This window comes from Natator depressus, chromosome 6 (assembly GCF_965152275.1).
Source record: "Natator depressus isolate rNatDep1 chromosome 6, rNatDep2.hap1, whole genome shotgun sequence".
In the NCBI taxonomy this organism is placed as follows: domain Eukaryota; kingdom Metazoa; phylum Chordata; order Testudines; family Cheloniidae; genus Natator; species Natator depressus.
Genome location: NC_134239.1, coordinates 116,658,575 through 116,673,322, shown reverse-complemented (window position 1 = coordinate 116,673,322; position 14,748 = coordinate 116,658,575). Strand labels below are relative to the sequence as shown.

General features: G+C 45.4%; 2 protein-coding genes across 3 annotated transcripts in view; both read right to left on the bottom strand.

Moving 5' to 3' along the window:
* The window catches only part of WDR89 (WD repeat domain 89), a 111,472-nt gene extending 106,292 nt beyond the window's left edge, over nt 1-5,180 (bottom strand). The window contains exon 1 of one of the 2 annotated variants that reach the window (XM_074956400.1): nt 5,067-5,180. The gene's annotated coding sequence lies outside the window, so the exon portion shown is untranslated. The remainder of the gene's footprint in view (nt 1-5,066) is intronic. The other variant, XM_074956401.1, reaches the window with a different exon arrangement.
* SGPP1 (sphingosine-1-phosphate phosphatase 1) overlaps nt 1-5,801 on the bottom strand; it is a 46,525-nt gene extending 40,724 nt beyond the window's left edge. The window contains exon 1 of the mRNA XM_074956696.1: nt 5,067-5,801. Coding sequence (XP_074812797.1) covers nt 5,067-5,786 — 720 coding nt within the window. The 5' untranslated portion in view covers nt 5,787-5,801. The remainder of the gene's footprint in view (nt 1-5,066) is intronic.
* Between the last annotated feature and the right edge of the window lie 8,947 nt (nt 5,802-14,748).

Genomic DNA, 14,748 nt, shown 5'->3' with positions numbered 1-14,748 from the left:
CCGTACATTCCAGTCCGGCTGGCACTGTAACACCCCAGAGCACTTCTGTGGTTGACACATGTAACAGCTCCAGGGCTCTTGCTCTTTTGCCTTGGCCAACATACCTTGCCCTACCAGGGCCTCCAAGCATTCGACACAGAAGCACCTGCAGCAGCTGGCATTGCTACACAGCAGCAGCTCCTGGGTGCCTTCGCAGCAGATGGTGCAGTAGGACGGCTAGCCATCCTCGTCCATGATGTACAGCTCCACCGCTTCCGCTGCAACTCTGCTCTCCTGCAACTCTGCAGCAGACGGTGCAGTAGGACTGGTAGCCGTCCTCAGACATGTAGCTTGGCCAGGGGTTCGGGGAACGTCTTCCCTGCCCGGCTCCTAGCAACCTCCAGGGCATGGTGTACGGCTCCACCACTTCCGCTGCAACTCTGCTCTCCTGCGAGCTGGAGGCTTCTGCCCGCAGGCTGCTCTCCCAGCCGGCAGCACCGCGCAGTCGCACCTACCCCAGCCTACCCTTTGCTCCCGTGGCTCATGAAGCCTGGACAGTAGTAAGGAGCTGTTCAACTACAGACTGAGCAAGTGCAGAATGGTGGTAGAATGTGCCTTTGGACATTTAAAAGCTCGCTGGCGCTGTTGGTCAGACCTCAGTGCAACCAACATTCCCTTTGTTATTCCCTTTGCTGCTTGCTATGTGCTCCATAATATCTGTGAGAGTAAGCAGGAGACGTTTATCGCGGGGTGGGAGGTTGAGGCAAATTGCCTGGTGTCCGATTTTCAGCAGCCAGACACCAGGGCAATTAGAAGAGCACAGCAAGGTGCGCTGCACATCAGAGAGGCTTTGAAAACCAGTTTCATGCATTCTTGAGCATCTGGGGGAGGAGGCTATACAGTGGATGCAGCGGGGGTCTGTGCTCTTGTTGGCTTTCCTGCTCCCCCAACAGACACTTGATCATGTCCCTTTGCTCCCCCATTAGCCTCAGCATCACGTCCTGCCTCCACTCTTCACGCTCACTTAATTCTTTCCTGGCCTCTGCCACTGAATACCTCCATGCATTAAGCTGTGCCCTATCAGTGTGGGAGGACTGCATGAGCTCAGAAAACATGTTATTGCAAGTGCATTTTTTTTTTTGTCTTCTAATCTGCGATAACGTCAGGGACGGAGATGATAGGGTGAGCGTAGAAACATTCTACGCTCTACGAGTCAGCGGGGACTGCATGGTAACCTGTGCTGCTGAGTTCACCACACTGACCAAACAGGAAATGAAATTCAAAAGTTCTCGGGGCTTTTCCTGTGTACCTGGCTAGTACATCAGAGTTCAAAGTGCTGTCCAGAGCGGTCACAATGGAGCACTCTGGGATAGCTCCCAGAGGCCAATACCGTTGATTTGCGTCCGCACTACCCCAAATTTGACCCAGCAAGGTCCATTTTAGCGCTACTCCCCTCATCAGGGAGGAGTACAGAAGTCAATTTTAAGAGCCCTTTAGGTTGACGGAACGGAGTTTGTTGTGTGGACGCAGTCTTTAAATTGACTCAACGTGGCTAAATCTGACCTAACCCCGTAGTGTAGACCAGGGCTATGTGAAACAGCAGAGGTATTAGAGTTGCCTTCCTGAATCCAAGGACAGACAATAGTGTATCAGTTTATATTTGATTCACATTTAGAATGTTTCTTATGATAACAGGAATTTTCTTTTCAAATTAAAGCTTCAACTCTGTAGAAGTTAATGGCTTAGGCCCTTTTATTCATAAAGGATTTACCAAGCTCTACTTATTTGTTAAAGAGAAAAGTAATTAACAAAATTCCATTAAGAACAGCATTCTATGAATGCAAAAGAACTGCACCTGGTGGAAGGTAGCAGCTAGAAGAGTAGTTTTTATGTACCGGCATAAAAAATATCTATACAAAAAAGTAGTACTTCAAAAATATTTTTAAAACTATTAACTTTCTTCTACTGAAGAATAAAAGGCATCTCTGCAGAGTTGTTCCCTACAATATACACTAATTTTGCCCAATCCAGCACAACTGAAGTCAAAAGGAGTTTTGCCATTGTCCTTGATGGAAGCAGGATGTGACCCTTAGTGAGAATACTCTGCAAGGTTTTTTAAAACAAGTAGGGTTTTTCAAAGACAAGATGGGTGAGGTAATATCTTTTATTGGACCAACTTATATTACCTCACTCACCATGTGCCTTTGAAGTCCTGGGACCAACCAGCTACATCATCACTGCAAACAATGAGAGTTTTCAGAAGAGATTTAGTTTAATGGTTTCATGTCACTAATCTAATTTTAAATATTCCTTTGGAAATATTAGTTTGGGAAGCTGGTGCTAAAAATCCATTTTATTTAAAAAGTTTAGTCATAATACGTAACGCAACAAAATCCATCAACAGAGCACTTCACTACTATACAAGAGACATGAGTTCAAACTTTTTGCAGAGTCTGGAATTATTATGAATGCAGTACACCCAATTGTACAGTAGAGAGAGAACCTCTAAACTGCTTCATAGCAAATTCTTATAGCCAGCACTCATGAGCAGCACAAATAGGCTTCAAAAGGAAAAAACATTGCCATCCTCCTTGGTTAGATGTCAAGCTACAATAAAGGGCCTAGGATAAGACAAAAGCACAAAGAGACAAAGCTGAGATTCTTAAGATTCTCAATATCTAGGCCCAATCACAGAGATCCACTCAACAAAAATCAAACTCCTCTCCCCAACAAGAATAAAAATATATTTAAAAGCGCCAATGAAACTACTTAAATGTTACTGCCCAAACTTTTATGTGAAGTCCAGCACATTTATTCACAGCATCAATTTTCTATAAAGTTTCTGAAGCATCCTCGTCTGATTGGTCATACTTCTTCAGATGACAGATACTATCCTGAACAAATTTTAGTTTCAGTGTGCTCTACTATTCAAGCAAATAATTTCATATGAAATTAAGTTTTTCATAGAATCAAGAGATTGCAGAGCAATCCATTTAAAAGATGCTGATTTATTGAAAAGGTCAAGCTTGGTTCTACTCTGAATAGTGACAACAAATCAAACCAAAGCATGGGTCCCATGTTTGTCATCACTTGAGTTTCCATAACAAGTGTAGTTAGTTTACCAGTAAAAATTCTATTTCTCTGATTGCCAAGGCTGTAAAGTCACTCTGACAATCAAGCTTGACTCTGCTTCCCACACATCACTACCAGCACTGCCTTCATAGGGTTTTCACAGATATAACTGACTAACATTAGTAACATATGCAGTGTCATTGTAGTCTTGTCTGTCCCACCTTGCATTTAGCTGTGATGCTCAGAGTACCTTTCCCTGACCTGAAAAAGAACTCTGTGTGGCTCAAAAGCTTGTCTCTCTCACCAACAGAAGTTGGTCCAATAAAATATTACCTCACCCACATTGTTTCTCTGGCATTAGTAAGTTATTCTGTTAAGGATATATAGAAAGTAATACAACTCAGATCATTCTCAGACTGTCAGCTCTCCACTGCTAATGGGGTAAAAGGCAATAAAACATTTTTCTATCACTAAAGGTAAGCAACTGTGACTGAATACACATGTTGCTGAATAACGTCCATTTTTAAGAGTACCTCTTTATAGTGAAACTATAAACAATCAGTGACTAATAACTGAATATATATATATATATATATATATATATATATATATATATATATATATATTTAATTAAGTAATTAAATAAACCTTAACACCTTGATCTATCAGATGCCTGTGCACATCAAGTGGGTGGGGACTTGGTGTATAGTAGAAGGCACTTGGCCTTTGGCTAAAAAAAGTGTAGATATCCAAAATAACTATACTTTTGGAAGTGGATCGATTTTTATCAAGGTTAGTTACTGCATTTTGAATCTCAACCTTTGTTTAAACCCCATACTTGCACATTTATGAACCTTCAACCAGCAATCTCCTTTCAGATAACCCATTTCACAGACTGAGACAAAAAAAACACAAGCATCATGCTATGACAGTAAACAGCCAGTGATCATTAACAGCACTGACTGAAAAGATAAGGGTTCTTTAGTCACTAAGCTGAAAGTATCTCATAGCAATTTGCTGCACTTCTTAAAAGTTATACAGCTATATGAAAAGCAGTACAGACAGCAGTTTGAAAATGCTAAACATGTTGCAAGTAGAAATCAACCCCTTTAACATAAACTGGACATAGGAGATTTGTATCCTCCAAATACATAGCTGTAACTTAATATGCAGTGCATTGAAACTTATGTCTATAACACTTGCTATCAAAGAATGATCAAAAAAGCCACCAAAAACTCTTGTGCTCACCTGCCCCTGCAAGTGGTGCGAGAGAACTCGAGGATCATGTATTTGTAGAGAATTTTCTAGCAATATGTTCAACAGCAAAAATTTCAGCAATACTACTGCAACTGAAAACATGACATGATCTAATTATCCCTAGAGTACAACACTATCATTTAAATTGACCTTGCTGATTTAAGAGGCAATATACCTGAGATTAAGATTTAGATGAGAGAAGGGCAAACCTGAAAAGGTTCAGAAGTCAGTTCCTGATAAAAATTAGTACTTCTATAGTTGCGCAGCACTTTGGAGGATTATTTACATCTTCAACACCCAGATAAGAGATTATTAAACTAAAGGAGATGCCAAGGACAAGTGGTAAATCGGAAGCAAAAGTAAGATTATCACTGAACTCTAAAGTTCCTGTTGCTCGGTCAATCAATGAAACCAATCGGCCTGCCAAAAGATCAGCTTCTAGTACAAAGTTTGCCCAAACCACTTGAGGCTACAAAAAGTCTCTGAAGAACAGGGGGCAGACAGAGATTTAGAGCACACTGTGCACCTTGTTACTATTCAAATAAAAACTGGAAATACTAGAAGTCTCCCTCCTGATACCTAAACACTTACCTGGATGACACCCCCCCCCCCAAGGTTCAGTTCACATTCATTTTAAAGAACAGATTACTTTGGGGGAGGGAGGGAGGAACAGGTTTTGTATTTTATCCAAACCAGTTCACCCCTCCCATTAAGGCAGTGGAGTGCATCTTGCAATGAAAAAGAGGGGCGCGCATTACCTGCCACCTGCCGTAGCTGAGCAGGACCAGCGCCAGAGGGATGGCAGTGCCCGACATGGCGTGGGTGGAGGGCATGCTGTACTCGGAGTTGTAGAAGACCTCCAGCTTCACCACGGGAGGGGAGGCAGGCCGCGGCCAGCGGATCACATCCTTGGTGCACTGGCCCAGGTACATAACCCAGACCCAGACGATGATAAGCCTCCTGCCCACCCAGGCGTCCAGGTTCCAGATGCAGAAGGGGAAGAAGAGGATGTAGAAGAGCTCGTTGCCCAGCTCCGTGCCCAGGTTGAACAGATAATAGAGGAAGGGGTTGCGGATGGCGATCTCCTGGCAGGCGGCTTCCCCGGTCAGGGAGTTGCGGCGCGGCTGCCTCCTCCCCCAGATTTGCTGGGGCTCCTTCCCGTCCTCCCGCTGCTGCTGCGGGGCTCCCTCCCCGCCGGCTCCCCCGGGGACCGCCCCGTTCCCCAGCCCCTTCGGGCGCCGCTTCTCCCCGCCAGCGGCGGCTCTGAGCCGGGGCCACCCATCGCCTTCTCCGCCGCCGTTGACGGCGGGGCAGCTGCCGTTGGCTAACGGCCCCGGCTCCCCGCGCTCCTCAGCGAGGGGAGGGGAGGCGGCCCAGCCCGGAGGCCCCTCCACCCCGCAGAGCCGTTGGAAGTCGGCCACTTTCTGCGGGTCCTGCAAGTAGGCAGCGAACCGGGCCAGGCGCTGGAGCAGAGCCATGCTGGGAGCCGGGCGCTGCGGGGAGTCTCTCGCGGGAGAGGCGAGGCGCGGTCTCTCTGAGGGGACGGGGGGGTGACTCCCCGAAGCGGCGAGGGGACTATGCCGACGGGGGCGGCCTGAGTGGGGAGCGGGTTTAGCCTCTACCCGACCCTAGGAACCCGCCCGGCCGTTGCTCCTTCTCGCTACGCAGCAGCCGCTCCGGCCCGTCGGCTACGCTCCCCGCTGCCGCCTGTGACCCTCCTGACTCAGCCGAGCCCGGCTTGCCCCGGTCGCGCGCTCCCGCGCGCTCCCGCCACGAGGCCTGCGCAAACTTCGGCTTGACAGGCAAGAGCACCCACGGCGCAAGCCGGCTCTGTCATCCGCGTGGAAGGCCCTCCTGATTGGCTGTGTCCCGTCCGGCTCCGCCTTCTAGGAAAAAGTGCGACCAATCACAACTTCCTTCTGAGCGCCGGAGCGGCCAATGAACTCTGCCTGCTTCGTCCTTGCGCGAGTGTCACGTGGAGATGCCCACAGACGCTCACGGGTGGAGGGTGCATACTGGGCAGAGGAACTTGAGCCCCTCGGTAGGCAGGAGATGGCCCCCGCCCACCCCGATCTCCATCAGCCAGCAGGGGTAGGGAGAAAAGCGCTGCCCCTCCACACCGCCTCCATCACCCAGTATGGAGGGATGAGGAAGAGCTGCCCTCCCGCACTCGCGCACACACACACAACCCCCCACCTCCATCACCCAGTAAGAAGTAGGGGGAAGGATGTCTGGTTCAAAGAATAACTAATGAAATAAAGGTTTCAGAGGAGCAGCCGGGTTAGTCCGTATTCACAAAAAGAAAAGGAGGACTTGTGGCACCTTAGAGACTAACCAATTTATTTGAGCATAAACTTTCGTGAGCTACAGCTCACTTCATCGGCAAGCTTCTAAAAAAGACCAGTAGGAATGATTGCAGGTGGTTTTAAATCAAACAAAGAGAATCTTAAAATGAGCTGACACCGCTGAGTCCTGGGCCTATGGTAATAGAGATAATAATAACAATGCTAATGTTGTGCCAATGTTCAAAAAGGGCAAGTGTGATGAAGTGTAAACCTGAGGCTGTCTCCCACGTGTCCCCTGGTGACCTCAGGACAGCCCTGCAAATGCCCCCTTCCTTGCATCAGTTTCCCTCTTGGTTCATCAGATAAACTCAGTACAGCATTTGAAGTACATAAATAGCCCTTTTGTGGGGTTAATTTCTTACCAAAAGTCCCACTACCATAAGTCTCCCAGCGCAGTGCAAACAGTATATTAGTCTCAACAGTCCAACACCAAATATGGCTCTGGGGTGTCTCACCACGCATATCCCAGCTCTCAAGTGTGGCGCTGGGGTCTTTCACTCTACCTCATCCCAGCCCTTCTACCTGGGGTGCTTCTCTGCCCTATTTCCTTCCCAGATATGGTTCCAGTTCTTGTGGAGACACCACTAGGCTCACCCCTTCATTATTCCCCAGCCTTCAGTCCTCTCTGGCCCTCCAGCTTTGACTCCAGCTCAAAAAGCCAGCAGGTATCTACCTCTGCTACTCCCAGCTTTCAGCCCTCCCTCTGGCCTGGAGAAATTTGTAGGTGACCTGACTGCCTTCCTGCCGTCAGCTTTCGCCTGCCTTCTCTTGCTCCATTGCTCTCTAGGGAATTCTAACTGCTCCCCACTTCTAGGGTGACCAGGCAGCAAGTGTGAAAAATCGGGACAGGGAGTGGGGGGTAATAGGAGCCTATGTAAGAAAAAGACCCAAAAATCGGGACTGTCCCTATAAAATCGGGACATCTGGTCACCCTACCTACTTCAGAGGTATTACCTCCCTGAAGCTCTCAGCCTAGCTCTGCTTCAGAGCTCCAGTTCTGGACTCCTCCCCCTCAGCTGTCTGAATTCTCATTTAGAACACCCAGGGGCAGCTCTGTCCTTCTCAGTACACCACATTAGGACAAACCTGGACAGGAACAGGAGAACTGGGCTCAGTCTCATTTAAGGGGCCAGCTACCCTATTACTATAAGTATTTATAGGACAATTACCCTGACATCAATCCTGGACAAAATAAGAGAAGATCTGATATAGGATTCAATTAAATTATTGCTACTTTATTTAAATAGGTTAAAAAGGTTGCAACCTTTTCTTTCAGAAGTAGATCTTGCCACTGTTGTTCATCTTTTGTAGGGTTAAGATTAGACTATTGCAACGTGCTCTACATGGGTCTATGCCTAAAACCATTTGGAGACTGAAGCTTGTGCAGAATACAGCATCTGATTTATTTCGCAGGGTATCTTGCGAGGACCGTATAACTCCGGGTGCTTTGGGATCTGCCCTGTCTGTACATTGCTCTCCAGTACTGAACCTTGTACATCACTTTCTTAGTAAGCAATCTGAAGTATTAAAATTAACCATATCTCTCTACAAGAAAGTCATCACTCATGAATTCCAGTGATTACTTCTGCAATAGGAACTTACAGGAATCCAGCTGTCTTCAGCAAAATACATAATGAACCAATGTAGCACTTTATTTAGATAAGGTCCAACGATTATCTTACTTTACAGGAAGCAAAGAGAATAGGCAGTTTTTGAAAGAATGAGAAGAGAATGTGAATGAGAAAAAAGAATAGGCAGTTTTAGAATCATAGAATATCAGGGTTAGAAGGGACCTCAGGAGGTCATCTAGTCCAACCCCCTGCTCAAAGCAGGACCAATCCCCAACTAAATCATCCCAGCCAGCGCTTTGTCAAGCCTGACCTTAAAAACCTCAAAGGAAGGAGATTCCACCACCTCCCCAGGTAACCCATTCTAGTGCTTCATCATTTTGTCCATTTGTCTCCTGATCACTATGCTGTGAACTTTACACGCTGCAATAAAGAGGGATGACGCTAACTGCTACAATCCCCAGATACTGAATCTGGTCTGAATAATGCAATTATTCTTGAAACAAGTTTCTATGGAAACTTTTTTTGTGAAAAATGCAGATTAATATCTCATTAATTTGTGCTGAACTTGCCAAATTGTTTCAGATGGAAAAAAAAAAGCAAAACAAAAAGGAAATTCTGACAAAATAGAAATGTTTTGTTTTGACGTTTTCAAAATGACTTTTTATTTCAAAATTTCCTTCCATTTTATTTGTAAAAAAAATTTAAAGTTCAAAGTAGAAACAAAATGTTTTATTTTGGGTCAAATGAAACATTTATTTCAGCCCCAAACAAATTTTTCTTCCATTTTTCAGTTCACCAAAAAATTTTCATTTCAGGTCGACCTGAAACAATTTTTTTCAATTTTTCACTGCTGCCAACAAACCAAAAAATCAGTTATTTGCACAACTCTATTTACAGTTTCACATTTTTCTTGCGTACATTGTTTGCTTTTATTAAATTTTTCCTAAATGACTGGTGTGCTATAGAATTGTGAAACTTTTCAGTCAGGGCATCACTGGTTGCACACTATTAAAATACTGTAGTATGATAAGTATGATCAGGAAAGTTCACTGGCTATGTCGAAAATCTGACTTTGCTGGCTAAACCAGATAGGCCAAAAACTGATGTTCCAAATAACATGAATGTGATGAGCTCCAAGAAGCAGCAAAACCAAAAGCACAAAACTTGTTAAAACAGTGAATACTTTACTTCAGAATCGGAAGATCATTGTCAAGGCCTCTTCTTATTTTTCAGAAGTTTTCACTTGCACCTGCTCTTGGGAATGCAAAGAACTTTAATGACCAGCCCGTTATACACAGATGTGAGGCACAAATTATTATTTTCAGTATAACAAACACAAAAAGAAAAAAAAAAGAAATGAAGACGAATAATGAATGGGCCTATATTGGAGGAGTCCTCTCTGTCAAATCACTACAGTAATCTTGCTTCCTCATCCCCGTCCAGGTGACTATATTTCCTCCATAGGGCATGCATTAAATGACTTAAATCCTGATGCCAAGGAGCTACTTGACCTTTAGCTCATACCTAACGCTTAGTGAGCTTCTCAAACTAGATATTCCCTGACCTATCCTGTCTGCAGGGCCTGATCAGGTAGGTGTGCTCTGAGTATGCCTACTGGATTAGGCCCCACAGGTAAGATAGATGGGGCGGGGTTGTCACCATGTATCCTACAGCCCAGTGGTTAGAGCATTCACTCAACCCATTGGATTGGGATAGTGGGGACCAGCAATTAAATCTCTAAACCCTAACTTTACTGTGAATTGCTTAAACTCATGCCTACTACACTGTGGCACATTGACAGACATTGCTATGTCAGGTATACCATGTCTAGCAAAGCTAGATTTGATGTAAAGCTATCTAATAAAGCTATCTCAGGGAAGTGAGAATAGTAGCCTAGGACAAGTACATGTTTCTTCCAGTCAGTGCAAACAATTTATGCCTACTTTGCTCCGGGAAGCCAATTTTTTGTGTGCCACCAACATGGGCTCTTTTCCTTGACTTGGCTTGTATTTTTGGCCTATGCAGCAAGCAATGACAGCTTCTTCCATGTGACGCTTTTGTCTTCAAATTAATAGTGTCTTGCCCGTCTCTTAGATTTTTCAGTCCCTAAATGACCTTCATGTATCCTTTTAAATATATTTTTCTGTTAACAACTTAGGCATCACCATCCAGGTATCTTTAAACAAAACCCTATCTAGGACTGAGAGCTCCCCTCTAAATTTGTATTAGGGTCTGGGAACATGCTGTCCTGGCCTCCTTGTGCTAATAGCCTTAATCACTTACTGCAAATTCTCATCCTGAGCTGTTGCTCTGGCAATCACAGCTTACATTTTGTCTGAGACTGCACAGCGTTTTTTAAATCAAATTGGCGTGTGCAATGTATAGCTCTGGATTTTGCTCCACTTCATATTTGTCAAATGCTCTAGAAAGTGTATCTGTGTGGATGATGTGAGAAATTTCCTTATTATTTGTATAAAAAATATACATAACTCAGTTTCCCCACTCACTTTGGTATTGTTACCTGCTGGGATTGAAGAGGTTAATTTATTTCCTGAGAGAGAGGACTGGGTAGGTGTCATATAGGCAGCAAGCATATCACTTGGCATGAATAGACTATCAAGAACTGTCAACATATGTGTGTAGATACTTGGAGATACAATGGAAGATAAATGACTGGATATTAAGTTTTAAAGATGTATGCAATGTTGTTGTAGTCATGTGGGTCCAAGGATATTAGAGAGACAAAGTGGATGAGGTAATACCTTGGACCAACTTCTGTTGATAAGAGAGACAAGTTTTCGAGCTTATACTGACCTGTTCTTCAGGTCTGGGAAACTTACTCAGAGTGTCACAGCTAATGGTCCCTTGAAATATGTGTTAACTATTATATGTTTAACATATTATATATATATATATATATATAAAATATTATGTTAAATATGTGTTAACTATATGTGTTACTTATGCTAGGGGTTCTCACAACAAATTTTTGGGTGGCCTCAGAGTGACAACACTCTGACAATTCTCCCTAAAATACTTAATTAACTTTAAGGGAAAAAATATGCACATATACATGTCCAAATCATTGTAATCTATTTATGTAGGTTGCTTTTTTTTGCAGACTCAATAATTAAAAATAATGTACAGTTGTCTCTATTCTTTACTGGTCCTGAACAGAATAGAAACACCAATAAGGTGCTTTGCATATTTTGCTTTTTTGATTGCTTAGCTAGTAAATCTGCTACTGTGAAAAGTGACATTTGTATATTTGTTCATATCATTTTTCACGGGAGACTTGCTAGCTAGCTGGGAGGCTGTGAATGATATTAACAATATCACTTTTCACAGCAGACTTACTCAGCCCTGGCAAGTGGATAGGGGGCCCGGGGAGATGGGAGGCAGCGGGGTCAGAGATGATGAGGGGATGAGCCCAGGGCGGGAGCCTGGAGTCCTGCTGCATGGCTGGGGACTGGAAGAGGCAGCGGGGGTCAGGGGTGACATGCGGGGGGGTGGGGTGGGAGGGGTGAGCCCAGAGCTGGACCTGAAGCCCTGCAGCTGGGGGATGGGGCCTGCCACCACATGGCCAGAGCCTGCCACTCACCACCCCAGAGGTGAAGCCTGAAGCCCCAGCCCTGTCACCCCCAGGAAGGTAGGGAACTCATGCTGGCCACCGGCTCCTACAGTGTTTGTGGCTCCTGAAGGGGACATGGCCAGCCCCTGCTGGTGGCCCCAGGGGAGGGGCTGCTCCTTTGCCCTGCCCCCCCATCACTGCCCAGGAGGCTGTGGCCACAAGAAAAGCCCCCGGTTGCCGCATTTGAGAAATGCTGTTCCATCTTGCATTTAGCTGTGATACTCTGAGTAAGTTTCCCAGACCTGAAGAAGAGGTCAATGTAAGCTCGAAAGCTTGTCTGTCTCATCAACAGAAGTTGGTCCAATAAAAGATATTACCTCACCCACCTTGTCTCATTAACTTTAAAGACTGCCAGCGAAGGGAGATAAAATATGTGAAAATGGCAACGTGAAACAAAGAGCAGCTGGGGCTCAGGGGGCTGCGGCCCAGTGCAGGGATAGATGGAAGCCTGGACTCTTAGGATGACAGAGACAGATAATGCTGCCAGCATGGACATGTATATAAACTTTGCTTTTCCATTCTAACCTAGGGATCCTTATGTACTGTATTCCAGTTGACTAATAAATGCTGGGTTGTTTTGAAAAGGCTGTCCTGGGTCACTGCAAACATCTGCTGGTCATGAGGCTCCCAAGAAGGTAAGTCTCCGACACAGGTCTGAACTCATCTGGACCACTGGAGGCACCACTGTGAGAACAGAGATGCTGAAGCCAAAGACCCAGTCTCAGAGTTATGAAGCTGTGGGATTCTCCCTGGCAAAAAGTAGAGGCATAGGGCCTGTGTTCCCTGTAAGCTGCGCGCTTGGGTGGCTGCCCAGGAGAGATTCAAGTGCCACGCAGTTGATTAGCAGAGCCACACACATCCAGCCAGCAGCCTGTGTTGAGGTGCCCCTCCCCAACCCCACTGCTTTGCAGCCACATTGCTTCTGTAGCTGCTCCCAGGACCCTCCTGCTGGCTGTGCAGAGCAGGGGGTGGGGGGAAGGAGGGTGCTGATGTCGGGGTGTCCCCCTCCCTGTCCCCCATCCCAGCCTCTGTACCCCATCTCCACAGAGCAGGGTAAAGGGGACAGGGCTCAGGACTCGCAGCAGCGCTGAGGTCTGAACAAGCCTTCAGGTGAGTGAATGCCTTAAAGAGACTGCACATGGTCTCTCAGAGACTTCCCCAGCAGTCAGCACGCACAATCTCTGTCTCTGTCTGTCTGTCTGTCTATCTCTCTCTCACACACACACACACACACACACACTCTATCTCTCCCCCTCCCCTTTGCCCATGTACCCCATCTCCGCAGAGCAGGGGAGGGGGGACATGGTTCCAGGAGGAGGAGAGCTTACAGTGAGTGCCTTAAAGAGACAGTGGATGGGCGTCTCTCAGAAACTTCCCCAGAGAGCCAGCGCACACACAGTCTCTATGTCACACACACACACACCCACACACAGAGTCTCTGTGTGTGACACACACACTGTGTCACACACACCACAGTCTCTGTGTCACACACACACACAGTCTCTGTGTCACATACCTCCCAACACTGTTGTTGTTGTTACTTCTTGGTGCTTCCTGCAATGCACATATATTCTCTGTAATTTTATTCTTTCCAAGTGTGTTATTTTAGTTTTTTGACTGGTCTATGTATTTCATAATTTTTATTTCTCTCTTACACTTACATTTAATTCTTTGAGTAGTGAGTTCTAAAATGCCTAACCTGTCCTGGCTGGAGTAATTATCCCTACTGGTAACTTTAAAAAATATATATATTATATTTAAGGTTTTTGTTTCTACTGGTGGCGCACATCCGCACATACCTTGGTGCACATAACAAAATTTATTCCACACATGGGTGGAAAAAATTAGAGGGAACATTGCATAGGGCCTGTCTCTAAAGGGGTATTGCTCTCAGAGGGACTGCATAATGGTCAGGGGCATAGCACACTCTGTGGATTCATGACAGTTTGCAACCACCAAATCTCACCCAGGTTGTATTTGATTTGCAAATCATATGTTCATTACTAAAAAAATAATCTCTGTAATCTTGAGCAAGGGTTGCCAGCCACTCATGAACCAACAATAGAGAGGCTCCAGCCAATTCCTTCCAGCTCCCGAGCCTTGCACCCCTGGAATTATACCATCTTGCCCTGGTCAGAAGCCTGACCAGCGTAAGCCTGATCCAGTCCGTCTCTCCCTCAATGTGGAAAGGACACACACTAGCCTTTGTAACCTGAACTGAGATTTCCCAAGCACTTCAACCAAAACACACTGTTTTAGGTAAAATATAAAACAGATTTATTAACTACAGAACGATAGATTTTAAGTGATTGTAAGTAGTGAGTGTAGAGATCAAAGTTAGTTACCTAAGAAATAAAAGTAAATTCGCAGCCTGAGTTCTATAAATTAAACAGGATTTGAATCAAGCAGTGTCTCACCCAGACAGATGGTACAAACAGCTCACAGATCTTCAGTACACAGGCTGGAGCTCTTCTCCAGCCCAGGGCCACCCTCCTCAGTTCAAAGTCTTTGTCCTCTAGACGTGCTTCCAGGTGTTGGGTTGTGGGGGGGAGTGAGGCCAAGTGATGATGTCACTTCCCCTCTTTTATAGTTTCTTCCAGCTTGCTGGAAAGCTCTTTGCTAGTGACATGGGGTCTACCCCTATTGGTCAAGCAGCCTCCATGTATACATGCTCTCCCTGAGAAGTCTCCATTGTATACAGTTCCTGGGATAGTGGATTCTCTTTAATGGGCCGTCAGCACATCTAGCTCCTCCATTGTTGTACCTGAAAGGCTGGTTGTGGGAGCTCCCAACCTCACAACATATTTCAGTAACACACACATAGCAAAACTTTATAACTTCACATACAATGATAGCACATACAATCCAACAGGATATTAATGTTCAACAGACC